Source organism: Leptosomus discolor, chromosome 24 (genome assembly GCF_034619465.1).
Source record: "Leptosomus discolor isolate bLepDis1 chromosome 24, bLepDis1.hap2, whole genome shotgun sequence".
Taxonomy (NCBI): domain Eukaryota; kingdom Metazoa; phylum Chordata; class Aves; order Leptosomiformes; family Leptosomidae; genus Leptosomus; species Leptosomus discolor.
The window spans coordinates 4,704,820-4,730,653 of NC_141414.1; the positions used below are offsets into that span (position 1 = coordinate 4,704,820).

The following is a 25,834-nucleotide window of genomic DNA, read 5'->3' on the forward strand; positions in this document are numbered from 1 at the left end:
AAAGTGAATAATAATTGGGACAGTGGAGAATCAGGGCTGAGACATTCTCCATTAAATGGACATGTGTTTTTCCATGAGAGGAAGAATAATTCCCAAGAAATTCAAGAATAATTTCAAATCCTTAAGAAGCTGGAGAAGCTGATGTGCAGGAAGGAGGATGGTTTTGACAAACACATTATTTTTTGCAAACAGTCATCTTAGTTCTGGTGGAAATTAGATCAAAAAGGAGTAGACAGCTCCTGGGGCTGAACATCCATGCTGCTGGAGAGATTCACCATATACAATGGCAATTTTCTTCTACTAGTCATCTTGTTTTACCAGCTTTTCCCACTTTTAAATATCTCTTTTATTTCCCCCCACCTACTAGTTGTTTTTCAACCAGGGTTCTTCAAAAATCCTAAGATAAAGTAAGCCCCCAGCACTCGTGGGAGCTATTCCCAGTGAAGATTCTGACTCGGTTTGAACCCCCAGTTACCTCCCTGTGCTTCTGTTTATCCTTTTGTATTAATTCACGCTTCAGAAGTGGTCTGATACCCTTCGATGAAAGAAGATGCACCGTTGTGTTAAGTTTCTACACCTTCACCAGCTGGAGCTCCTGGCTGGTGGCCTCTGTGCTCACCAGCTGGGTGAGCCCTCAGCCCTTGGCTGGAGCAGCTCTCAGGTCTGCCCTGGCTTCTGCCTTTGTAGCTGAGGAGAGCAGAGAGAAGGATCAGGGCTTAGAAGGCATTTAAGGTATGCAAGATTAAAGGAGAGATACGGTGAGTTTCTGAGCCACCCAACTGGGAAGCAGGGTGGGGGGAAAACTGAGCCAAGCTCTTTTGGATGGTGGCTGTGCCCATGTCCCAGACCTCTGTTGTTTCCTCCTCCTAAATTCTCCTTTTTTTCTCTTTTTTTTTTTTTTTTCCCCCTAACTGATCCCCTGTGGTTATTACGGCTTCACCTGTCTTACCCCAAGACCCACAGTGGGTGACTTCAGGTCTGGATCTGGTGGTAGTTTCTGCTGCATCAGGGATGCCCCCAGCAGCCCAGCTGCTCAGGCAGCAGGTTCACTGTCCTGCTGGCTCCTTCCCTGCCTGTTTTGGTTTTGTTTTCTCTTTTTTAATTCCCATTAATCAAGCACTTGTTACACAGGTTGTGGTCCGCGCACCCTGTGAGGATGCCTGCCACTATGCACCCTCCCTCCCCACATGCTCCCAGCTCATGTCTGGTCTCGCAGCCGGCACGTGTCCGTGCTTGCCGCAGGAGAGCAAGCCAGGGTCTGCTCCCCGCAGCCAGTGTGCAAGAGCAGAGCCCATCACTGGTGCTGTCAAGAGCCCTGAGTGCGTGGAAAGGTTTGCAGGGGCTGGTCAGCCTCCTGGGCCCTGCCTGCGCAAGCGGCAGCCCCAGTACCTCCAGTCTGGAGCAACAGCAGGGACACCAGAAAGGTGGTTCCTTCAGAGCCTCTCCTCTGCATGGGCTCGCACCTTTGGAAAGGCACTGGTGTGCAAGGAGGTTCGTGAGCTGAGTGTCCTGGGAGGCCATGGTTCGGTTTTCCCTGCCGGCTGTGCTGCCCGTGGAGAGCCTGGCTCAGAAGGAGCTGGGAGAGGCCGTGCCAGCAGCTCCAGGGTGGGTTATCAGCCCCTGGAAGGAGCGCACAGCGGTTTCTTCCTTCCTGGGATTATCTCAGCCCCCGAGGCATGGTGTCCGGCACCATGCCCGGAGAACGGCAGCGGGTCTGGCAATGTCCCGCTCCTTGCATCACTGTTGACTCCAGGGGGTGCAGGACGCTTTCCAGGTCCAAGGGAAATATTTCATAGGCAAGTTTCTGTGAGCATCTGTCACCCAATAGGGCGGGAGCAGACAGATTCTTTAAGGATCCTCGGCAGAACAACGACACGACAACATTATTACAACCAAAACTTTATTTTAACCCGGACCCTTTGCAGATTGGGTCATTTTAACACATTAACCACAATTTGAGCTCCCAGTACACATACAAAACTCACTCCATCCTGGGAGGATGCAGCTGGTGGTGAAGGTGTCCGTACCCCCCAGGGATCCTGGCCCTGCTGCCCAGCAGCAGCAGCAGCTTCAGTCCAAGTCCCACCTGGGACTCCCTGCCGAGCACTTTTATAGGCAGTGAGGTTTGTGCTTTTAGGTGTCCCTGTTCACCAATTGTGTCACTCTGATTGACCCCATCGGAAGAGAAGTGGGGATGTGACCCACCTGCCCATTGCTGCCTGCCACGCAGGATGGTGTGCTGGGGGTTGGGAGTGGGGGCACTGGTCCCAGCACCCTGCAAACCCAGAGTACACAGTGTGAGCAAATGCTGACAGTGTGACTCGGAGGAGAAGATGCCCGGGGAGAGGCAGGTGCCCTCTGCAGTGGAGAGCTTGGCTCCGAGCCCAGCGCAGCTCCGAGTTCAGATTTCACAGAATCAAACCAGATCCCAGCCCTCAACTGGCTGCCGTGTCCGATGGAGGCTGGGGAGCCCTCTGGGAGGAGGAGACCGTGCGCTCAGGGTGTCTAAAGCTCTGTCTTTCCGCAGTGGTGCTACAAGAGGGAGTGTGTGCCTTTCGGCACCCGACCGGAGGGCGTGGATGGTGCCTGGGGAGCCTGGTCGTCCTGGGGAGAGTGCAGCAGGTCGTGTGGCGGAGGCGTATCGTCATCCATCCGCCATTGTGACAGCCCGCGGTAGGTGTGCGTGTGCGTGGCTGTGCTGGCGTGGCCCTGCCTCATCTTGGCTGCTACGGCACCGCTGTTCGGGTCGCTGGGGGAGGCAGCAGCCAGGTGCCTGCGCAGCTTTGCGCTCGGTTCCCGGGAGGGTCTTGGCTCCTGGACGCAAATCTCACGTCCTGTTTTCACAGCAGCTTGATGCTCTTGCTTTGGTGTTGGGTCTGCAGCCACAGACCCAAAGCCATTTGTGCAACTCCGCTGTGCGCTTGCAGCTGAGCGTGTGAGGCCTGCTGGGGGGCTGCACTTCTGCAATAGCCCCTCCAGGCAGGATCCGTCCTTGCAGCGGAGCAGGGTTGGGAAAAGCCGTGGTGCTCCCGCAAACTTGGGGCAGCTGCCTGCTGCAAACATGGGTCGCTGCCCTAAGCTGCTTCTCCCATCTCGTTCCTGGTTTGGCAGGCCCACGATCGGGGGAAAGTACTGCCTGGGAGAGCGGAAGCGGTACCGGTCCTGCAACACCGACGTGAGTACTGCCGGGCTGGGGGAGGGGAGCAGCGGTGGGCCGGCAGGGCTTTGCTGGTGGGGCAGACAGCACTGGGTCGCAGCAAGCAGGCGGCGAGGAGCCCTCTCCCACGGGAGGAGGCGGCTGGGCGGGAGCGAGGCGCGCTGTGCCGGCAGCGATGCCGCCATGGGGAACGCCGAGCAGGACGCTGCACGCCTGCACCGGCTGCGAGCTGGCTCGGAGGGCGGGTGGGTGGTACGTACCCGCAGGGCTTCGGCGTCAAGAAGGGGCCTGAAAAGATAACGAGGCAAAGGAGGAGAGATCAGAGGCTTCCAGCACTGACATGACAGCGGTTGCCTCTCGCGCGCTGCAAGGGCAGGCCTGGTCAGGTGAGAGCGGTTTACAAAAGGCGGTGTAGCCCTCTGCTTCCCAGGGCTGAGGGTTTAAACCTCAAGGGCAGCAGAGAAATAACTGTGCTGCAGGGAAGCTCAGGGAAGCTTTGGACCTGGGAAATAGCTTTAACATCCACAGGCTGGCAGTGAGGCACACAAGTGGCTCCCCATTGCTTCGCCCGGGCTTTGCACCCAGCTTTTAAAGGACTGCTCGCAAGAGCAAGCGTTGCATCTGCAGACAGACCAGCTGGGGCCCAAAGGCTCGTGCTGTTCATCTTCAAACAGTGTCTAGCTTTGCAGGAAGGGTGCTCCTGCCCTATCTAGCAGTGTCTAGTTGTCAGGGCTGGCGTCCATCACCTCGAAGGGCTGGCGTTAGTCGCAGCTGGGAGCCTTGTAGCAGCTCCTGCCCTCCTAGCAGATAAGGCAGGCTGCTCCCGCCAACGTGCTGATCGCTGGCTGTGTGGCTGCAGGACTGCCCGCCGGGCTCCCAGGACTTCCGAGAGCTGCAGTGTGCCGAATTCGATAACGTCCCCTTCCGAGGGAAGTACTACACCTGGAAGACGTACCGTGGAGGTGAGTGCTGGGGCTGGGCTGGGCTGAGCATCCCTTGGCTCAGGCAACACTGGAGCAAGGCCGCGCAGGGCTTTGCTCTTCCTCACCCTCTTCAGGGACAGGTCTTGTGGCCCAAGTCGTCTGGTGGGCAGTTAGTCACCATCTCCACTAGCCCAGGTCCCTCGGGCTGCCCGCTCTCTGTTCCTGGAGCGTGCTGCCTCCCATCACAAACTGCGGATCGACATGCATCCCGCCAGACAGCTGCCCCCGGTGCTGCCCCACCACCGTCCTGCCGTGCCCCCCATCCTGGGTCGCTTACCCCTGTGCAATTGCTCTTGACCTTCATTGCTCTGCCAGAAACAATTTCAGCAGCATCAGAGCTGTTCAGCTTTTTCCCTTAAGTCTGTTTCCTTAAATGATGAGGGAGCAAAGAGGAAGACAGACAAGGGAAGGGAGTTGTTAGTGTCTGGTACCCAACGGGTAGAAAACAGGGCAGCCCTCCCTGCGCTGGCAGGTAAAGCTTCCAGCTCCTGCACAGGCAGAAGGGATGCAAGTCACTGGATCCTCCAAAGAGCAGCGCTCCCCTCTTCCCAGGGTTGGTCCTCCTGCGTCCTGCAGAAGTGTCTAGCAAGGAGAGGGGGCGGGAGGAGGCCTCTGTGGCAGAAATCTCTTAATAATGAGAAAGAACAGCGCGTCTCCTTCATGTAGTTAATGAACTTGACTGGGGAAATCCTTTGCAGCTGTGTAAATAAGCACACCTCCCAGCGGGGCTCCTGCAGCTGGAGCAGATGTGCTGAGGCTGCAGGGGATGGATCAATAAAAATGTAATAAAATTGAAAAGCAGTAAGTCACACAAAGACCCCAATGGATGCCAAGGTGGAAGAGAGCCCCACAGGCTGGATCTGCCCTCACTCAGACCTCTCTCTTCCCCAGGCATGGTCCAGTGGTGTGAGTCCAGGGGACAGTTGGCCAGTTGAACATTTGCCCAAGTCTGGGTGCTTTGTCAGGACTGGGGAGACCTGATTGCAGCCATTCAATACATAAAGGGGCTTATAAAAAAGATGGAGAGACTTTTTACCAAGGCCTGTAGTGACAGGACAAGGAGCAACAGTCTTAAATGGAAAGAGGATGGGTTTAGGGTGGACATAAGGAAGAAACGTGTATGATGAAGGTGGTGAGACACTGGAACAGGTTGCCCAGAGAAGGTGTGGATGCCTCATCCTGGGAAGTGTTCAAGGCCAGGTTGGATGGGGCTCTGAGCAACCTGACCTAGTGGAAATGTCCCTGCCCATGGCAAGGGGGGTTGGACTAGATGGTCTTTGAAAGTCCCTTCCAACCCAAACCCCTCTTTGATTCTTTGACTGACTTCAGCAGCACGAGTGTTTGCATCTTCACTTCCCTGCAGGATTTTGTGATACTTGGTGTTGTTTGGGTGTCAGAGGTACATCTATGGGGGGAGGCAGGGAGCGTCCCTTGCACCTCCACCCTCTCCATGTTGTAAGTTAGACCCCTGGGGAAGCCCCCTCTTGCCTTCCCCTTGCTGCGGGTGATTTGCTCTCAGGGAGGCAATGAGGGCTGGCCATCATCTCCATCACTCCCTCCTGGGCTCTTCCAGTGGTGCCCAGAGAGCTCTGGGGTGGTGGGTGTCTCTCCCCACTGGCACAAGCAGTACCCCCGGGATCCATCCTTGTTGGCAGCCTCATCCCTGGGCATTCTGCCCTCCAGCTGGTAGCGGATCTGCTCTTCAGGTTGCTTTTGGGCACGTGCCGCTGCTTTGGGAGTCATTCACCACCCTGGCCCTCTGCTGAGCCTCTTCCCCTGCTCAGCTCAGCTGCTGCCTTCGACGCTGCACCCTTGAGCCACCCCATTGCCAAAAGGTGCAGTGGTGCAAGGGTGCTCGTGCCTTTGCCCGTTAGACACTGGCCCCATGTCAGTTCAAGGAAATGTCCTGGACACAGAGCACCCCCACCCTGAAGACAAGGAGTACCCCACTGGCTTGGATAGGGAAGGATACTGATCCCACAGGGAGTTTGGGAAGTGAAGGAGCCACCCGCTGAAAGCCTGACGCCAGCCGCCGGGTCACTGGCAAGTAGAGGTCAGGTTTTGCGTGGGGCCAGTACAGCGTGTTTTCCTGGCGGTGATTTATAACGGTCCTGGAGCCCAGACCCCAGGATTGCAAGACACAGCCCCAGCAAGAAGCGCTGAGCTCAGCCTTTCGGAGCTCAACAGTCAGCAGATACCTTGTGGAATGCGGCTTTAATTGTTTGTTTATTTTGCTTTATTCGCTTAGTTATTCATTTTGCTCTTGGCGGATGCAAGAGCCAAGGGAGAGTGGAGCGGCTCACAGGGCTGGGAGAGGGATGGGGAGGAACAGGGGCTTGCAGAAAACAGGAGATTGCTCATCATAAATTGTAATATGCTTTAATTCCCCTATGGGACAGAGCAGGCACGAGGAACAAAACATCCTCTGAGGCACCTCGTAGCCAACTGAAAATACTCTATTCTATTCTAATAGCTATATTAAAGATTAAAAGGAGCCCTGAAACAAAAGCCCAAGTTTGTGGCTTTCTCAGCTCCGCTTCATTGCATAGTCTGACCTGCACCCCAGTGATGGCAGGAGAGAATGCGGCCTTAGAGAGATGCACGGGACAAAGGGTCCCATGCAGCCATCGGAGCGCAGCACTGCGCTGCCAGGAGTGAGGCCACTGGCAGGAGAGATGCTCCCGAGCCAGCAAGCACTGGCTAAACCACAGACACATCTCAGGAAGGGCCAGCACAAGCCTTTCTCCCGGGCTGGTGGGACAGTTGCGTGCGCGGGGTGGGCGGTTGCCAGTGGGACTCGGTGGCATGGGCTCTCCAAGCTGGGAGATCCCGCAGCCAGCACAGGTCCCTGATGACTTCTGTTTTCTTACCTTGCTGGTGATATTTTGCACCTGAGATCTGGCTGGACAGATCTGGGGTCCAAGCATGCCCTGGTTAGATGGCAGGGAGTTTTGGGGGTCGTGTCTGTGCTGTCCCCCTCTCCAGGTGGCCCTGGAGCTCCCTCTCCAGGCGAGGGAGAGCTTGGGATGCTGTGGAGGGGGTTGGCTCTCCAGAAGGAGGGTTGATGGAGCGAGTTCTCTAGGGGCTTGCCCAGGCATCCTGCTCGACAGCATGCCTCCAAGCTGCTGAATTCCTCTCTAGTGTTTCCTCTTGTTCTTCCCTCTCCCAGCTTTGCTCTTTCTTCCCCCCAACTGCGTCCGGGTGCCCCCAGGCACAGCTGGGCCACCCCTCCCCTCCATCTGCCCATTTGATGTGCTGTGTTGAGTTGCAAGTTTTGCAGGTTTCGGTTGCTCCTGACCTAGGGGCTTCCCAGCTCTGACCCAGGGCTCACCATGGTTGCCAGTGCTTGCAGGAGTGAACTGCCACAGCTCAGGCATGCATCTCTCTGCCAGGGTCATGCAGGCTGTTGGGTCTCCTTGAGATGCTCAGTAAAGGCAGCAAATGCCACGATCTGCACCAGCATTTGATAAAATCCAATGTCAGGAGGCAGGAAACTGCTCTCCTCGGGTGTCTCCTTCCATAACTGGTCCCACGTCCTGCTCCCAGGCACCGTAAGCCAATATCCAGATATCCAGCCTCTGATCCTTAGTCAGTGCTTTGGCAAGGGGTGTTGGGAAGCAGATATTTTAGCTATAACTTGAGCATCCTTCCGCTTCATCCTCATGCTGCTCTCATCATCTTTGCTGTGAAGGACTCAGTATCCACCAGCCTTGAAAAGAAAGAAATGGTTGCTGTGGCCTAATAACTGATCTAGGAGCTGAAAAACTTGGTTTCTCTGGTCTAATAGCTCAAAAACCTTGGACCAGTCACTTAAGAACAGCTGCCTCTGTTTTCCTGTCTCTAAAATGGGCACAAGGCTGTTGACAGCCCTTGTAAAGTGGAGGAGTGACCAACACCAGATAAGAACAAGTTGGGTTTTTTCCTTCCCTGTCACATACAGCCTCTGTTTCCCAGGCTGTGCAGAAGCGACAGTGTCTCACCATGTGTGAGTGTCCGGTTCAAGGGTCTTGACTCGGTGCTGATCAATAAGGAGGGTGCTTGGGTCCCTCTGTGGGTCCCTCCGCTTGGCAAGGACATCCTCCTGGGCACCTGCAGCTGTGCAGTGGGCCAGGCAGGGAGGCGTGGGGAGGCCAAGGGTAAGGCAGCCGTTATCCAGGTCTGTCTCTCCACATCTTTCCTCTCTCTCCTCGCTGGCATCATTTGAACCTCTGCTTCTTTCCCAGGGGGTGTGAAAGCCTGTTCCCTCAACTGCCTGGCCGAGGGTTTCAACTTCTACACGGAACGAGCTGCAGCTGTGGTGGACGGGACACCCTGCCGGCAGGACTCCAATGACATCTGCGTCAACGGGGAGTGCAAGGTGCTGCCGGGGCCTGTGGCAGGCTGGGGATGGGGAGGCAAGGGCAGACCCCCGGGCAGGCGAGCGCTGCCCTCCACCTGCCTGCACAGACGTGGGCATCCCTCTGCCCGGGCACCCGGTTCACCTGCGGGAGCAGGAGCACATCCACCTCTGGGCTTGTGCCCGTCCACTCTCCGTGCAGCGGGTGCCACGTTGGCCTGCGTTAGCGCTGCGTCTCGCATTTACAGCCCACGTAGCCCCAGGCACTTGATATTTCCCTTGAAATGGGATCTGGAGGGCTATAAAAGCTTAATTATAAGAAAGCGCTGTGGGAGTGGTAAATGTCCCCCAGCAGGCAGGCAGACAGGCTCCCTCTCTGTCTCTGTCTGTCTCCCTTCCTGTGTTTCTGGGATCTTTGTGTCTCTGTGGGGCTGAATATACTGTGGAACGAAAGGAGGATTGCACCATAGGTAGCCACAGCCGTGCTGGTGACCCACGTGCTAGCCCAGGTACTGTAGCAGTGGGGCGGAGCTGGAGGCTTCACATGGGCTCACTACTGCGATGCTGGTGCTGCAGGGACACGGCTCTCCTTGGGCTGCTGCAGCTCCAAGGCTCAGTGCAGGCACCCCAACCTCTGCCTTATCCCACAGTCACAGGGTTTCTGCCTGCCCCCCCTGCCCAGCCTTGGAGAGAGACCCCCCAGGGCTGTCCTTGGAGAGGGGTGGAAGGAAGATGGGGCTGGGCAGAGGTGGTGGTGCTGAGCACTGCCTGCTGTATGGTGCCATGGAGGGGAGTAAGGTGGAGCCCAGGGATGGGGTCCCTGGGATGCTGCAGGTCAGGTGTGGGGAGGACAAGGCCCCACCAGGACGGCTAATTCCCTGCTGCTCCTTCCTCCAGCATGTGGGCTGCGACCGTGTCCTGGGCTCTGACTCAAAGGAGGATAAGTGTCGCGTGTGTGGGGGAGACGGCAGCTCCTGTGAGACCGTTGAGGGCGTCTTCAACCAGTCCCTGCCGGAGGGAGGTAGGGAGCAAGCGGCCTGGCCAGCGCGGCTGGCGTCACCCACCCTCAAGTCCCTCCTTGATTTCACCTGCTGCTGGGGCCACGCAGGCCAGGCAGGGACATATCCCAGAGAAACACCCCAAAGGGGAGGACCAGGCTGCAAGCAGGGAGCAAATCACTCCTGTTCACTGACCAAGCTGTGCTCCAGCCACCGTCGAGCTGTGCCCCAGCACCCAAGTCCCTGACACAGAATGCCAAGCTCATTCCCTCCTCCCCAGCTCGTGCTGCCCTCAGGCCAGGCCGTGGAGATGCCCGTGGAGATCCCAGCTCCACAGCACCTCCCCAGCACAGCTGGTTCCAGCATGAGAGCCCGCACTGCAAAGCAAGCAAGGCCCTGTCCTGGTGGGCCGTGGTGCTGCTTCTGTTTAACGGCAGTGGGTGGCTGAACAAACACCCCTGCACTGCCAGCATCTCGGTCAGTGTTTAATCCGGGGGTAACAGGGTGGCACACACTCCCATCCAGCCCAGGGCAGGGTTGGCTCCAGGCTCGGAGGCTGAGCATCACCGCTCACCGGTCCTGGGTTGTCTCACAGGTTACGAGGAGGTGATCCAGATTCCCAAGGGCTCCGTCCACATCGACATCCGGGAGCTGAACCTGTCCATCAACTACCTAGGTGAGACGGGGCTGGGGGATGCTGAAATCCCAGCCAGACACCCCGTGGTCTGCCATTTCCCTACGGTTAACAGGGTGTGAAAAAGGCCCCTCAAAGAGAACCTCCCACTCCAGCAGAGGATGGGGTTGGGGATCCCAGCTTTGGGGTCAGGGACAGAGGAAGGCAGCAGGGCCTGCTGGCAGGGCAGCGTGTCCCCAGCCAGCGTGGGCCCTATCAGTGTGGCCCGCGCAGCCCCTGTCTGGCTGCAGCTCTGCCTCCGTCCTGCGCTCACTGTTCAGCAGCGTAACCCTGAGCAAACCCCACACCCTGCCATTCCTGGCGCTGCCTGTGGCTCCTTGGCATTCCCCCCTCCGCCAGCATGTTGGGCTGGGGATTAAAAATAGACCTACTCACATTTTCCTTGGGCTTAATTTTCCAGCCAGACTCTGGCTCGTTTTTACAACAGGCTTTTTTCTTTCCCCTTGTCTTCTCTTTCTGTCCTCCAAATGATGGACAGTGACCACGGAGGGGTGGGCAGGGGTACTCACTGCTGGCTCGCTGCCAGGTGCCTCCACAGCGGCTTTCCAGGAGCAGGAGCCTGTCTGGATGCCGGCACTGTTGGGAGGTCGCAGCAGGGCTCTCCTGGCAGCATCCCTCCAGGCCAGCTCCCTTTGCCGGGTTTGGAGATGCCGACATCCTTCCCTGACCAGCCCCTGTGTACTGGGGACTCCTCGTGTCCAGCCAGACTGGATTTCTGTGCACTGGAGGCACAGCCCAGGCTCGTATCACTGTCGACTGCTGCCACCGCTCCAGGATCTGTCCCTGCACCCCAGCGGGAGCAGAGGGAGCATCCTCCATCCTCATCAGTACAAAGCTTGGTGCCCACCACCAGAGCATCATGGCGATGGGGTCGTTGCCAGCAGCGAGGGCAGTGGTGCGGCAGAGCTGGGTGCCAGCGCGGTGCTGGTGGCAGAGAGCAAGGGGGGAGAGCGTGGGAATGCGAGTGGGAAGGAGTGAGCGAGCTGATCCCCCTCTAGCGACTCGCTTGGGCAACCACAGCCAGGCTCCTGGGGACCAGCCTCTTCCAGTAGCCCCAGCAGCCGAGCCCCAGTTTGCACAGCTGGATTTGAGCCTGGCTTCGTGGCCACAGCTTCTTCACACTGCCAGCTGTCCCCACCAGCACCCCGGGCGGCTGGCTGAGCTCCCCGCAGCATCATCCCATGGTGAGGTGGTGGGCAGGCTGAGACAAGACGATGGGTACATTAGTCCCACCTCTGCTAGTGACTTTCTGTGTGACCCTGAGCCAGGCACCTACTTTGTTTGCCCCATCTATTCCCTCCTTGTGAAATGAGGCTGGTGACATTTACCCTCCGTTGTAGCAGTGCTCTGAGCCTGGCAGACGAGAAGTGCCTGGTGGAACCGGCATACAGACGGGTTCAGCCTTCCTGCTAACCCTTCTTCCCTGTCCTCGCAGCGCTGAGAGGGCAGAGCGGCGAGTATTACATCAACGGGAAGCTCTCCATCGACCCCCCACGGCGCTTTGACATCGCAGGCACCACGTTTCACTACAGGAGATCCCCAGAGGAGCCCGAGTCCCTGGAGGCTTTGGGACCCACCAACATCACCCTCTTTGTCATGGTTGGTAACATGGTTCCCTCATACCCCACCTGGTATGGGCCTGTCTGGGCTAAAGAGACCTCGCTGTGACTGCATGGGAATTGGAGCTAATCCGCCTCTGACTGGGGTAAAGGGGCGCAGAGATCAGAGGTAAATTGGGCTAAATGCTCACGTCCCCTTTCCTAATCTGCCAGGCTTTGGAACCATTCGATCTTGGTTCCAAAGTGCATGGGAGCTTGTTCTCTGATCGTGTCACCTTCATGGCTGCAGCACTGTCTTCACTGGTGGCTGCCATGTCAATGCTGGAAGGGACTAGAAAGGGAAGAAGGGGAGATTCCAGCTGCCCTGGATTTTAGAGAGCGCACTGAGGTCGTGGGATGCCATCTGGATGGTTATGACTGTGCTGGACTTCGGTGGCACTGATGCCTCGGTGGTGCCTTTCTTCCCAGGTCCTTGTGCGGACAGAGCTGCAGGGGATCCGGTACAAGTTCAACGCACCCATCGGCAGGGATGCCTCGAACCAGTATTCCTGGCACTATACCCCATGGACGAAATGCTCCGTGCTGTGTGCAGGGGGTGAGGTTTGACCCTGTGTCAGCTGGAGGGGGGGGACATGTCTGCACTCCTGTGGCTGCCCCACACTGTGTCTGGGCCACATGAGGCAGGAGACGGATGTTGGCATCTGCTTTGCTCTAAAGGAGCTCTCAGGTTTCTGCATCTTCCCACCCTGCACTCAGCTGCATGTGGTGTCAGTCAGCATGATCTTGTGAGCAGTGTCAGGGCAACCAACCTCGATGCTGCTCTTTGGCCGGACCTCAGGTGTGGGTGGGAGAGGTGACGGGAGGTGGCATGATACGCTTGAAATTCATTTACTTGTGCGATGCAGGGCAGGTTAGGTGATCACAACAGCCCCTCTGGCCTTCAGATCTACATGGCTGGGAACTGAAACACTGCTGATGCTTCCCTGAATCCCTTGGGCTGGTTCCTGTGGAGATCAACACAAGAGTTTGCGCCACGTCTCGTGGCTTGGGAGAACCTGGCTGCGAGTGACTGAGCTGGTATTCAGAAGGAGAGAGGCAGTTTCTAAAGCAAGGCTTAAGGATGTTCCCTGTTTAAAGCTAAGGGCCCTTGTGTGCTGGGCCTCGACAAAGTGCCGCCACCTCTTGTTCCAGCGATTTCCTCCAGTGCTGCCCAGAAAGTGTCACAAGGCCAGGGTTACAACAGGTTTATTTAAGGAGGAGACATCTCAGGAACGCTTTGAGCCTCCAGACTCTGCCAGGTCCTGCCCTGGCTTGTGAGCATTCACCCCATCCATTTGTTCTGGAGATGTTAGAGGCAAAGGAGACCTTGGTTATGAATAGAGGAGTAGGTTCAGGCTTGACGAGGTGCAGTGACAAGTGGCTGCCTGGTCACATTGCCCATGCGGGAGCAGAGCTGTGGGGCTCGTACCTGCAGCCTGGCTCAGTCCCAGCCTCAGGGTCCTCCTCTCTTTCCCCCTTGCCTCTCTTTTTTTTTTTGGCAGGCAGCCAGATCCAATCTGTGGTATGCAAGAAACTTTCCGATGGCTCAACTGTCCTCAACCATTTCTGTAGCCCTGAAACCAAAATGCCAGAGCGGCAGAGGCCGTGCAATATCGAACCGTGCCCCCCGGCGTGAGTACCATAGCTTGGAGCAGATCGAGGGAGCATGGGTGGAAAAGCCAGTGTGGAAGAGGGTGAAATTCCCCCTTCTCTGCCATTCCCAAGTCAGAGTCCGCTGCCACAGTACCCAGGGGTGATTCTGCTTGCGCTGGAGCAGCTCTCCTGGGGATGGGGGACAGTTTTCTCCTTTCTCCTTTTTTCTTCTCTAGCTCTGTGCACGAGGCTACACCGTGCCTTGCTCGGTGAGAGGCGTGCTGACCACGTGGTGTGTCGGCCAAGGATGGTCTCTGCAGCCTGACCTCCTCCCTGTGCTGCTGTGCTCCTTGCAGAAAGGAGCCCTCCCCATCTGGCCCTTTGGTGCAGAGCAGATACTCGCACAGTCCCTCAGAAGTCATCGCAGCCCCTCCCTGGCTGGTCCTTGCCCTTCTCTCGAGGGGGAAGGGGAGATGTGGAGGAGCTCTTTGGTTCAACCAGAGCTGCCTGGGAGGCTGGGCCAGAGTAGGAATAGGGCTGTGTACAGGAGTACGGGGATGAGCATGGACCACTGTGCCCCTCGCAAGCTTTGCTGTTTCACCTGTCTCCAGCTGGGTGATTGGGAACTGGTCTGAATGCAGCCGAAGTTGCAACGAAGGCGTCCGCACACGCAGCGTCTTCTGCAAGCGCAAGATCTCTGCCACCGAGGAGAAGACCTTGGATGATGCTTCTTGCACCCATCCACGGCCAAAGATGCTTGAGCCTTGCAATAACCAGACGTGCCCTCCAGAGTGGGTTGCCCTGGACTGGTCTGAGGTAAGTGCTTGACATTGGCCCTCACCTCTCTGATGGCACCGGTCCTTGGGAGGACAGTGTCAATCACTAGGCCAGAGCATCGGTGAGGGCTGCTGGCCATGGAGAGCACAACGTGGGAAATGGTCTTGTAGCTCAGGAGACAGGCAAAGGGGGAGCACTGGTGGGGAGAGCCCGTGCTGCCTTCTCCCTGCTCTGTGCCATACCTCCTGACCATGTGTGTCCTCTCCTTGCAGTGCACCCCGAGCTGTGGGCCAGGGTTCCGCCACCGCATTGTCCTCTGCAAAAGCGGCGACCACAGCACGACTCTGCCCACCTCCCAGTGCTACGAAGGCTCCAAGCCCCCGACCAGCATGAGGTGCAACCTGCGGCGTTGCCCACCGCCGCGCTGGGTGACAGGCGAGTGGGGAGAGGTAGGGACAATCCTTCCCACGAGGTTATTGAAGGAGAAGACTCTGCCTCCCCAGCCCCTCCAATCCTAGTGCACGTTCCTAGTTCCTACCAGCAGAACCTGATGTGGCCACCACAGCTATCTGGGGGGCAGCAGGACTCCGTGGCAGTGTTCTTTGCCCCAACTTGGCTCAGGAGGCCATTCTGATGGTGGCCCAAGCACGCAGCTGACCCAGGGAATCTCTCAGGCCTAGCAGGGCCCCACAGAAGTCGTTGGAGGGCCCCCCACGGGTATCTGGGGGGCAGCAGGGCGGTGGGAGTGACGGGCTGCAGAGGTGGGCTGGGTCGGCTGCAAGCAGGGCTGCTGCTGGTCCACGTGCCACAGCCCAGCCCAGTGCCTGCAGCGGGGTGACGCTGACAGTCCTCCCTTCCCCTAACACCCTCGAGCTGCAAGGTGACATCAGGGTGCAGGAGGCCTGGGAAAGGCCAGTGATTTAGGGCTGGATGGAGAGACCCTCTCTGAGTCCGGGAGATTCAAACCAAGCTTTTCGGGAAGGGGAGGCCACAGCGCTTAGCCGTGCCGGTGAGGTCCCTGCAGCTTCTGGTGAGGGAAGGGTTGACTGCATCCAGCACCCTTCGCGCCTCCTGGGACCCGGCCGTGCCCTCTCCCCTTGCGTTACTAAAGCCGTGGCGGCCGCCGCAGCTCGGTGCTCTGCTGTTTCCCGGCAGTGCTCCGCGCAGTGCGGCCTTGGCCAGCAAAGAAGATCCGTCCAGTGCCTGGCTCACACCGGGCAGCCGTCCAGCGACTGCGTGGAGACCCTGCAGCCGCCCGGCATGCAGCAGTGCGAGACCAAGTGCGAATCGGGACCTACGGACAACCCTGAAGGTGAGACGGGGGGATTGGGGAGGGAAACGCGGAGCACTGCCAGCCTCGGGGACTGCGTGGTACGGGGACACAGGAGCCAGCACAGCCCGAGCTGGGCTCTAGGTGCTGTGCTGTGGAGGAAGGCTCTCATGAGGAGACCTGATGCTGTCCCCTCTGGTCCCAGGTCGAACTGGCATGCCATGACCCTGATAAATGAAGTAACTGCACCTTGGCAAAGAGCGACTTTCAGTAGTGAGGTTCTCGGTAGCTTCTTCAGCACGGCTGCATCTTGCTGCTTCCTGGCAAAAAGCCCCCAGGAGCTGGGCACTGGGGTTGTCTTGGTTTGAAAAGACAGGTGTCTGTGGAGGAAGGCAGGAGCCTCCCTTGAAATGGAGAGTGCAACCCCCTTCCCTCCAAACTATTATAATTCTGAAATTAACGGGCCTTCAGGCAAAGATATGGGGAATAGGAATAACAGTTCTTTACTAATATATATATATATATATAACACAAGGCAGGGAAAAACAAACAACCCACTGGTTTACACTGACAGAGTCAGGAATACAACCTGACACCCTGTTAGGGTGGCAGTAGCAGTCCGATAAGATGCTGGCTGCAGTCCTCCTGAAGTGATGGGTGTAGTTCTGTGGAAGCAGCAATCAGGTAAAAGAGTCTGGTCTTCCTCCGAAGGTCCAGTGGTCGGCAGGTAGCTCTTGTCCTCTGGAACTCCAGTGGGGGGAAAAGCTCCTCTGGGAATCCAGTGGAAGAAAGGCTGCTAGGGTGTTCAAAATCTCCGTTTTTATTTGGCATGGACTGCTTGGCTCCTTCCCCCCCCCCCCCCTCCCCGGGCGGAGCATCTCACACTGGGATGGGGAGTCGTGAGGCAGTTCCTTGATGGGCCATTAACAGGAGATAGCCCAGGAGCGAGTTACCGATGGGTCAGGCGATAAGGCATTGTTGTGCCCAGTAACAGGAGATAGTCCAGAGGGGGGGGAGGCAGGGAGCACCGCCCCACCTGGTCTCAACAGCTCCTGAAGATGGTAATAGAATATATTTTTTTCTTTTGGCACATTTTACACTGTAACCCAGGACATAATCCACCCCTTATTCTATTACCATCTGCACCATACCCAACCCAATGCCCCCTTACAGATACATATATACATATATACACAATGAAACCTTACACAGAGTTCTCACTTAAAATTAGGTCTCCTTGTGGTACACAACGGGTTTCCCCGTTTTTCTGCATTACCCACCAAGTGTAACCAGGTCCTTGAGCAAAAACAACCCCACGGAGGGGTGTGCCTTTGCCTGATGTGGGATTAATCCAAACAGTCTTTCCTAACATACCTCTCGTGTGTACCACAGGGACTTTATCTCCGTCCACTGTGTGCAAGGGTCCAGACTGGGCGGGACCAGCTCGATTGATGGACCCTCGGGTATTGACCATCCAGGTGGCCTTTGCTAAGTTCAGTTCCCAATTTTTGAAAGTCCCCCCTCCAAGTGCTTTTAGGGTAGTCTTAAGTAGCCCATTGCACCGTTCAACTTTCCCGGCAGCTGGTGCATGATAAGGGATATGATATATCCATTCGATTCCATGTTCTCTGGCCCAAGTGCTTATGAGGCTGTTCTTGAAATGTGTCCCGTTGTCTGACTCGATTCTCTCAGGGGTGCCATGTCTCCAAAGAACTTGCTTTTCCAGGCCCAAGATGGTGTTCCGGGCAGTAGCATGAGGCACAGGGTAGGTCTCCAGCCACCCAGTGGTTGCTTCCACCATGGTCAGCACGTAGCGCTTGCCTTGACGGGTTTGGGGAAGAGTGATGTAGTCAATTTGCCAGGCTTCCCCATACCTGTACTTTGACCATCGTCCACCGTACCACAGAGGCTTTACCCGCTTGGCCTGCTTGATCGCAACGCAGGTCTCACAGTCTTGGATAACCTGGGAGATATTGTTCATGGTTAGATCCACCCCTCGGTCCCGTGCCCATTTATAAGTGGCCTCTCTGCCTTGATGGCCTGAGGCATCATGGGCCCATCGAGCTAAGAACAACTCTCCTTTATGTTGCCAATCTAAGTCTATCTGGGACACCTCTATTTTTGCAGCCTGATCTACCTGTTCATTGTTACGATGTTCTTCATTAGCCCGACTCCTGGGGACATGAGCATCTACATGACGGACCCTCACAGGTAGCTTCTTTACCCGAGTGGCAATATCTTTCCACTCATCAGCAGCCCAAATTGGTTTTCCCCTACGCTGCCAGTTGGCCTTATTCCACCTTTCCAGCCAGCCCCACAGAGCATTGGCTACCATTCCCTTCCTGGACATACATACTAGAGGTTCCTTCAAGGGGATCTGTCAGATCATCCTCCCTTCTGTAATATCTGGCAGCTCGGTCCTGGGAGGTTGAGGCTACCTTCACTTTAGTGTTACTCCCCCGGTTAGTGTTTCCCTCCTTGAGTTGACGCACCCGTGCTGCCAGGACAGAAGTGGGTTTCCCATCCCACCTTCCCATGTCTTCCCCATGGTCGCGCAGGAAGTACCATAGCTCAGCTCGTGGGGTGTACCCTCTCCCTCTAGCTGGGGGACGTTGGGCTCCGACTTTGGGGCCTGTGACTTGTACCGGTGCCAAATGGGAACTGCTCCTCCTCACCTCCTGCTTTATTTCCCTCATCTCCTCTTGTAGGCTCTTAATCACAGCAGAAACGTTAGCCTGCATTGGGCCATTGATCATGCTTTCAAAATTTCTAAGCTTGCTCGTGACAGAACCCACTGTCTCTCGGTCGTTATCTGCATTAATCATTGCAATGAAGGTGGAGTATTCGGATGGCCCTAGATTTGCCAGATTCCACAACATTTGCCCTGTGCACCTGACTTTGTCAGGGTCATTACCATGCTGTCCATCCCTCCCAAAGAGTACCTCCAATACTGCCACTTCTCTCAGCTGCTGGATCCCTTCCTCAAGGGTCTTCCAGCGCATTCTATGATGGTGCTCCTGCATTCTCTCTCTGTGGACAAACCTCTCTCTCACACTCATTAAAAGCCGCTCCCAGAGGGAAAGGGTCCCTGGCTCCCTTACAAATACCAGATTGACACCTGAGTCCTGAGTCAAGGGTCCCAAATTCCTTGCCTCACTGCCATCCAGTTGCACACCCGTACCCATAAGATCCCAGACCCGAAGTAACCAGGTTGTAAAAGCCTCACGCCCCCGCCGTACGATGTCTTTGTGCAGATTACGGAGACTGTCGTACGTCAGGGACTCTGTGATTATCTCAACCACTGGCTCGCCTGCACGTTCTGAGGGCCCTCCTTTCTTAACTGAGTGGTCTGATTTCATCTTAGATTTCCTCGTTTCCACAGGGGCGACTGCTGCTGGCTCTGACTGCCCTTGCGTTTCAGCTGGAACCTGGACGGTTGTAACGTCTGTGGGTTCTACTGCTGCACCATTAGACTCTCCCTCTTCAAGGCAGGAGGAGGGATTCCCAGCAGCTGAGAGAATGCACTCCTTCAGCATCTGGCCCATCTCACGTATCTCCTTCACCCAATCCGAGTGGTTCATTTCTGATGTGAGCTGTGAGGCAGGGTCAGATTCTGGAGCAGCATTCCTAGTCAGGGTAGTTATCCAAGCCAATCTCCCCTGATCTCTGAATACTGAATAAAACAGGATTATCAGCAACACCAGCCACTGTATGATATCATTAGCACTTAGGAAAGCTCTGAATCCTTCGAAAACTGGTGGAGTAGACCCAAAGAGCTGGGTTAGGGGTTGGGAGAAAGTTTCTCCCGGTGTCATTTCCTCACAGTAGGTACCATTATTAAAGTAACCCCAAAAGCATACATTTAGTGTTTGATAGCTCCGAATCCATGTGCCCGCCTTCCAGAGGAAGTTAATAAGCCATGAATTCCTCACCTTATTAATCCATAAAACAAACTGGATAACAGTCACGGTAGCCTTAGTTATAGGACCCATGTTTAGATAAGGGCCTGCAAATGGGAGAAATACAGCCACCACCACATGCCACACGAACCGGGATAAACTAGCCCACATGATGCCACTTAACAAGGAATCTATATCCAATGCACAAAAACCGTTATTCCTTTATCTCTCGATGCCCTCGTGCCCCACGTTGGGCGCCAAAATCTGTCTTGGTTTGAAAAGACAGGTGTCTGTGGAGGAAGGCAGGAGCCTCCCTTGAAATGGAGAGTGCAACCCCCTTCCCTCCAAACTATTATAATTCTGAAATTAACGGGCCTTCAGGCAAAGATATGGGGAATAGGAATAACAGTTCTTTACTAATATATATATATATATATATAACACAAGGCAGGGAAAAACAAACAACCCACTGGTTTACACTGACAGAGTCAGGAATACAACCTGACACCCTGTTAGGGTGGCAGTAGCAGTCCGATAAGATGCTGGCTGCAGTCCTCCTGAAGTGATGGGTGTAGTTCTGTGGAAGCAGCAATCAGGTAAAAGAGTCTGGTCTTCCTCCGAAGGTCCAGTGGTCGGCAGGTAGCTCTTGTCCTCTGGAACTCCAGTGGGGGGAAAAGCTCCTCTGGGAATCCAGTGGAAGAAAGGCTGCTAGGGTGTTCAAAATCTCCGTTTTTATTTGGCATGGACTGCTTGGCTCCTTCCCCCCCCCCCCCCTCCCCGGGCGGAGCATCTCACACTGGGATGGGGAGTCGTGAGGCAGTTCCTTGATGGGCCATGAACAGGAGATAGCCCAGGAGCGAGTTATCGATGGGTCAGGCGATAAGGCATTGTTGTGCCCAGTAACAGGAGATAGTCCAGAGGGGGGGGGAGGCAGGGAGCACCGCCCCACCTGGTCTCAACAGCTCCTGAAGATGGTAATAGAATATATTTTTTTCTTTTGGCACATTTTACACTGTAACCCAGGACAGGGGTGCAAAAGGAGCTTGCATAGCGCTGGTTAGAAATGTGTGTGTGTGTGTGTGTGTGTGTGTGTCCCGGGGGCTGCTCACCCCCAGGGCAGCTGTAACCCCGCTTCCCTCTCTCGCCCATCCAGAGTGCAAGGATGTCAACAAGGTGGCCTACTGCCCGCTCGTCCTGAAGTTCAAGTTCTGCAGCCGGACCTACTTCCGACAGATGTGCTGTAAAACATGCCAGGGGCACTAGGGACACAGCGTGACCCCCGTGGGAAAACTGGAAGGCAGAAGCTACGCCGGAGGGCCGCCGAGCCGTGCCCTTCCTCTCCGCCCCGGGAATCTCCCCTGGGTCCAACACAGACACTGGTCGTGCTTCCAGTGGGAGCCGGCGTCACCCAAACCCGTCCCCCAAAGACATGCACCCTTTGCCCCCGAGCTTCACAACGGCAGGTTCCCAGTTAAACCACTGCCAGCCACTGCAGACACCACCACGGCCCAGTGTGACAGGAGCCAGTCGATGAGCGGTGGGAGAGGGAGAAGCTGGGCAGAGCGTGGCAGCAGGGACATTACTTGAAATTCTGACGTTGTTATTTATTAGTAGCGGACCCAGGTCCTGCAGGCGCCGACAGCCACCGAAGCGGCACCGCTCGTCCCGCTCCCGGCCTCGTCCTGTGCCCGTGTCCCCGGGGCATCGCGGGGCATCGTGGTCCGCAGTGGGGCCTCCCCGGGGAGGCTGAGTGCACGGGGGCGGCTGCCTTTCCCTCGGGGATCCCAGGGGAGACAGGGAGGAGGTTTCAGGTGCCGCGGGTGACAAGCGTGGCTTGTGGCTTCTGGGCGATGGATGAAGATGAGCTGCTGTGGGGAGTGGGGTTGGAGCAGGATTGTTGTTTTCTTGGTTTGCATCCTGTCACCTTGGGACATGCAGCAGGGGACAGAGAGCAGGTCACTCAGTGAGCAGAGCAGTCACACTGGTTTAACTGGGAGAGGGGGTTGTTCAAACTCTCTTAACAACCTACTTTAATTGGGGTGTCCCCCTGTTTTCCCTTAAAGTCACTGGTATGACAGGTTTTTTTATTCCAGAAACACCTCAAAGCACGAGCTGAGGTGAGGGCCGAGGTGTGCTCGGGGTTGCAGTCACTTAACGGGCATCAAGGACACGTTGGGCTGCAGGAAGCAAAGCGAAGGAGGACGCAGGACGAGCACTGTCTCGGTCTCATTGTCCCCATTGCTGAGCTGTGACTCGGGACCAACTGCCTGGTCCTAGCAGGGCCTTCCCCAGCGAACGCCGCGGCCTCCATGGCTGCTTGGCCTCCAAAGGTGCTTTACTTCCAAAGGTGCTTTGCCTCCAGAAGGTGCTTTGCCTCCAAAAGGTGCTTTGCCTCCAAAGGCAGCCTTGCCGTGTGCCGCTGTGGCCTCAGTGTGCTGGTCCCAGTGCCACCCGCTCCTCTGCCCCCAGGAGACCTCCAGTGATGAGAAAAGAACAGGCTTGAAATGCCTCCAGGTCACCTCCTGGCCAAATCTGGCCCAACACGTGTCTTCTCCATGGGCCACCACAGCCTGTGGAGGAGGCCTGACTTTCAAATCTACAAAACGTGCTTTTTGTTATCATTATTGTGATTATTATTGTTTTCAGGCCTTTCTGCATCACAGAGATAAGAAATCGTGACCAAAGCCGTGTTCTGTTCCCCTTGGGGGTCACCCGTGCGGTGCAGGGAGGCGGACAGCCCTCTTCCCCCAGAGCAAACCTCTCTGCCCCGCCAGCCCTCACGTGTTACTCTACCATCTGTATTTTTACCCGCTCATCAGCCGATCGCAGCTTCTCTGGTGCTCAGCAAATCCCGTCTGGCTGTCGAGCGGGCCTTCATTTGTCTTCCTTCCTGGTGCCATGCTCCGTTCTGACATTTTGGTGAGGGGAGGGGGTGTTTTCACATTTTTATATAGATATATATATAATGAAAAATGTTTAACATACTAACTCTGAGGAGGAGCGACGTAACGGCATGATTTATAATAAAGGAGTAGCTACGATCCCGGGCGCAGCTTCTGGTCCCAGTCTTGTTTCTCGAGCAGCAAGCCCGAGCTCTGGGCAGCCCCACACCACGATGCTCCTTGTGCTCGTGCTGAAGGAGGGCTGTGGGCAGCAGGGGAGGGTTTTCCCTGCAGCCCGAGTGACCAGAGGAGGTCAGAGAGGTGGACATTCACCCAGAGCTGCTGCATGGCACATAGGAACAGGCTTCCCCTTGGCAGATCCCTTGTGGGCTGAGTGTGCACCCCAGGGGCACACAGGCCCCGTACTGGTAATGCTGGTTTGGGATTTTAGGGAGGGTTTATTTGAAGAACTATGTGTCTGAAACACCACTGACGCTTCCCTGCATCCCTTGGGCTGGTTCCTGTGGGGATTGACACGCAGGTTTGTGCCATGTCTCGTGGCTCTGGAGAACCAGAGGACAGACTCTCCAGCAGGGCCTGTAGCCAGAGGACAAGGGGTAACAGTTTTAAACTAAAAGAGGGGAGATTCAGACTGGATATAAGGAAGAAATTTGTTACGATGAGGGTGTTGAAACCCTGGCACAGGCTGCCCAGAGAGGTGGTCGATGCCCCATCCCTGGGAACATTCAAGGTCAGGCTGGACGGGGCTCTGAGCAACCTGATCCAGCTGAAGATGTCCCTGCTCGCTGCAGGGGGGTTGGACTGGGTGGTCTTGAATGGTCCCTTCCCACCCAAACCATTCCAAGAGTCTATGACTCTGCGATTCTAACCTGGCTGCGAGTGACTGCGCTGGTGTTCAGGAGAGAGAGGCGGTTTTGGAAGCGAAGGACCCTGACCTGGTCTTGTGTCTGGGCCTCGACAAAGTGCTGCCACCTCTTGTTCCAGCAATTCGCCCCAGTGCTGCCCAGAAAGTGTCACGAGGCCAAGGTTAGAACAGGTTTATTTGAGGAGGAGACATCTCAGGAAAGCTTTGATCCTCATCTTCTGCTGAGGTGAGAGGCGTGCCCAGCACGGGCTGTGTGTTCGCCAAGGATGGTCTTCACAGCCTCCCTGCGCTGCCGTGCTGCCTGCACCCAGGAAAGGGCAGGGAGACGCCCTGCGAACCCCTGGGGGGCAGCAGGGCAGAGCAGGATGGGGAGGAAGAGCCCAAGCAGCGCTTGAAGCTCCACCATGCTTCAAGGGCGATTGACCGACGGACGGAGATCGATGGATGGATGGATGGGAAACACGTGCAGGCCGGCTGCACCGAGGCCTTGGCTCCCTGTCCGCGGCGTACCTGTCCCCCGCCAAGGAGCTGGCCCCACGCCGGCAGCGTCTCAGGTAGGGCAGGAACCGCTCGGCGTGACGGGCTCCCTTCAACGCCGGGGTCGGGTCGCGGTGCTGTCGCAATGAGCCGGGGCTTGCAGAGATGCGCTCGCACACCAGGGTTGTGGCACAACGCCGGGTCCGTGTGTGCACAGGGTTTGCGGGAGTACCGGCTCTGCAGTCACAGTGGGGACACCACAGTGGCTGTCCCCTGCACGGCTCCAGTGACAATGGTTTCACCCTGGTTTTGGCCAACATGTTTCCTCGAGTGTGGCCTTTTTTTCTTCAACAGACCTGAAGAAGAACCCACAGCAACCAAAAGCATCTTGCTCCTAAAACCACCTTAAAGCAGAGCATCCTCCAGCACCAGCTGGTTACCCTGGAGGGGGGCACATCAAACTGTCACCTCGGGGGGGGGGGGAAGGTTTTGTGGCGGTTCTGAGCATCCCTGCCAGACTCTACCCAGCATCCACCTGCTTCCCCAGGTCCCCAGCACCAGCAGCATCCTTCTCGCAGCAGAGATGGGGTCACCCTGGGCAGGGCCACCCCAAGCCACCCCCACACCCCCGGCAGCAAAGATCCACCCTCGTCCTCCCCACCCCCTGCAAACCGGTAAGAAATGAGGAAGTGGGAGGAGGAAAATGAGAAAAAAAAAAAAATCAAGTTGCAATTTCTAGTTGCAGCAGGAACACAAAAGCAAAGTGCTTCGGGATGGCCCTGGGCCCTCGGTGACAGGAGCCCCGAGTGCCCCGTCCCCAGGGGCAAGACGCAGGGACACCATGGTGAGTGCAAGCGGGGCCCTCGCTGGGCTCCCCCCACCCCATCTCCTTCGGGCACCCTGGGGACATCACCCTCTCTTCCTACCTCCTCAGGGCTCTCTCAGCCCTGTCCGCTCTTGCACCCATCGTGGTCCCTTGCTGCTTTCTGGGAGGTGCCAGGAGCCTGCCCACTGTCCCCACTGGAGAGGGGATGGTGCTGCCCAGGTTTGGGCACGGGAGCAGAGCTGGGGCTGGGTGAAGCAGCGGTGCAAGGCACAGTGGTGGGGAGCAGCCAGGGATGGGAGCTGGGTGCTGGGCGCAAGGTCAGTGCTCCTGAGAGCGCTGACCCGAGCAGGATGGAGGGCATCAGGCAGTGAGGCTGGGCTGACAAAAAGTGGCTTTGATTTTGCTGCTGCCGGTGTGGTACCCACAGGAGAACCCTTGGGTTCCTCTTGGCCCAACTTCCCACCAGCGCTTCTGGTTTCAGCGCTCGCGGTGCCGGCAGGTTGTGGGCAGAGCGTGGTGTGGGCAGAGTTCAGTGGGGTGGCAGGGGCTGCCGGGGGCAGCTGGACCCCCCAGGCCAGCTCAACCCAGGAAGCTTGAGCTTGAGTCGGTGCCCAGGGTGGGACCTTGAACCCTGTCACGTAGAGGGAACAGGACACGGGGCTGCTGAAAGGGCAGTGGCCAGAGCTGGAATTTGATCTGGAGGCAGAAGAGGAAGACGAAAGCTCTCAAAATTAGGGAGATGCTCAGTCAGACCCTTAGGTCTGCACAATGTGGCTGCAACCACATCCTTCAGCCCATGGCTCTGCTCCCTCCGTGTCTCGGAGTGATGCTATCCCCAGACATTTCCACCCAGTCAGGAAGGGGACAGTGGCCAGGCTGAAAGAGAGCTTTCTCCCACCCACAGTTGCGGTTGCCACCTCTGAGAGGCCTCTCAGATGCTGTCACCCCACAAGCTGCAAACACTGTCCCCACCACCACCCAAAGCCTGAAGACGTTTTGTGGCTTTGTGAAGGACGGTGGGGTTGCACAGCCATGACCCGACCCTGCCAGCCCCAAAATACTGGGGGAAACGCCCCGACCCCAAAACCTGACTGTGCCTGGGACCCGGCAGGGTTGTGACAGCGATGTGACACCCCACACCGCTCTCCTTAAGGCTTCCTGTGGTTTTAAGGTGTTGGCTGCATCTGGGCTATATCTCGAGACAAAAGGTGCCACCTTGGGCTGTGTCTGCTCCCCTCTTGGGGCTTGCAGGGTTGTTTTTCGGTGGCTCAGACTTGAGCTTTGAAGAAAAACAGATGATGTTTTGCAATTGCTGCCGCAGGGCCGCTCCCCTCCCTGCCTCAGCGATCCTATCACGAGCACCGGGTGCATCCGCAGCCCCGAACACAGGCGGTGGCTGCGAGGGTGACAGTCCCCATCGCGCAGCCCTCGGCTGGGGCGCTCCTGGGGGGTCCTGTT

At 56.7% G+C, this 25,834-nt stretch overlaps 1 protein-coding gene across 1 annotated transcript in view; it reads left to right on the plus strand.

The window, feature by feature from the left end:
* Nucleotides 1-20,568, plus strand: part of ADAMTS10 (ADAM metallopeptidase with thrombospondin type 1 motif 10) — a 46,141-nt gene extending 25,573 nt beyond the window's left edge. The window contains exons 12-24 of the mRNA XM_009954370.2: nucleotides 2,528-2,673; nucleotides 3,112-3,175; nucleotides 4,017-4,119; nucleotides 8,364-8,497; nucleotides 9,374-9,497; nucleotides 10,070-10,150; nucleotides 11,604-11,767; nucleotides 12,196-12,322; nucleotides 13,269-13,398; nucleotides 13,971-14,175; nucleotides 14,409-14,585; nucleotides 15,292-15,448; nucleotides 20,459-20,568. Coding sequence (XP_009952672.1) covers nucleotides 2,528-2,673; nucleotides 3,112-3,175; nucleotides 4,017-4,119; nucleotides 8,364-8,497; nucleotides 9,374-9,497; nucleotides 10,070-10,150; nucleotides 11,604-11,767; nucleotides 12,196-12,322; nucleotides 13,269-13,398; nucleotides 13,971-14,175; nucleotides 14,409-14,585; nucleotides 15,292-15,448; nucleotides 20,459-20,568 — 1,722 coding nt within the window. The remainder of the gene's footprint in view (nucleotides 1-2,527; nucleotides 2,674-3,111; nucleotides 3,176-4,016; nucleotides 4,120-8,363; nucleotides 8,498-9,373; nucleotides 9,498-10,069; nucleotides 10,151-11,603; nucleotides 11,768-12,195; nucleotides 12,323-13,268; nucleotides 13,399-13,970; nucleotides 14,176-14,408; nucleotides 14,586-15,291; nucleotides 15,449-20,458) is intronic.
* The last annotated feature ends 5,266 nt before the right edge of the window (nucleotides 20,569-25,834 follow it).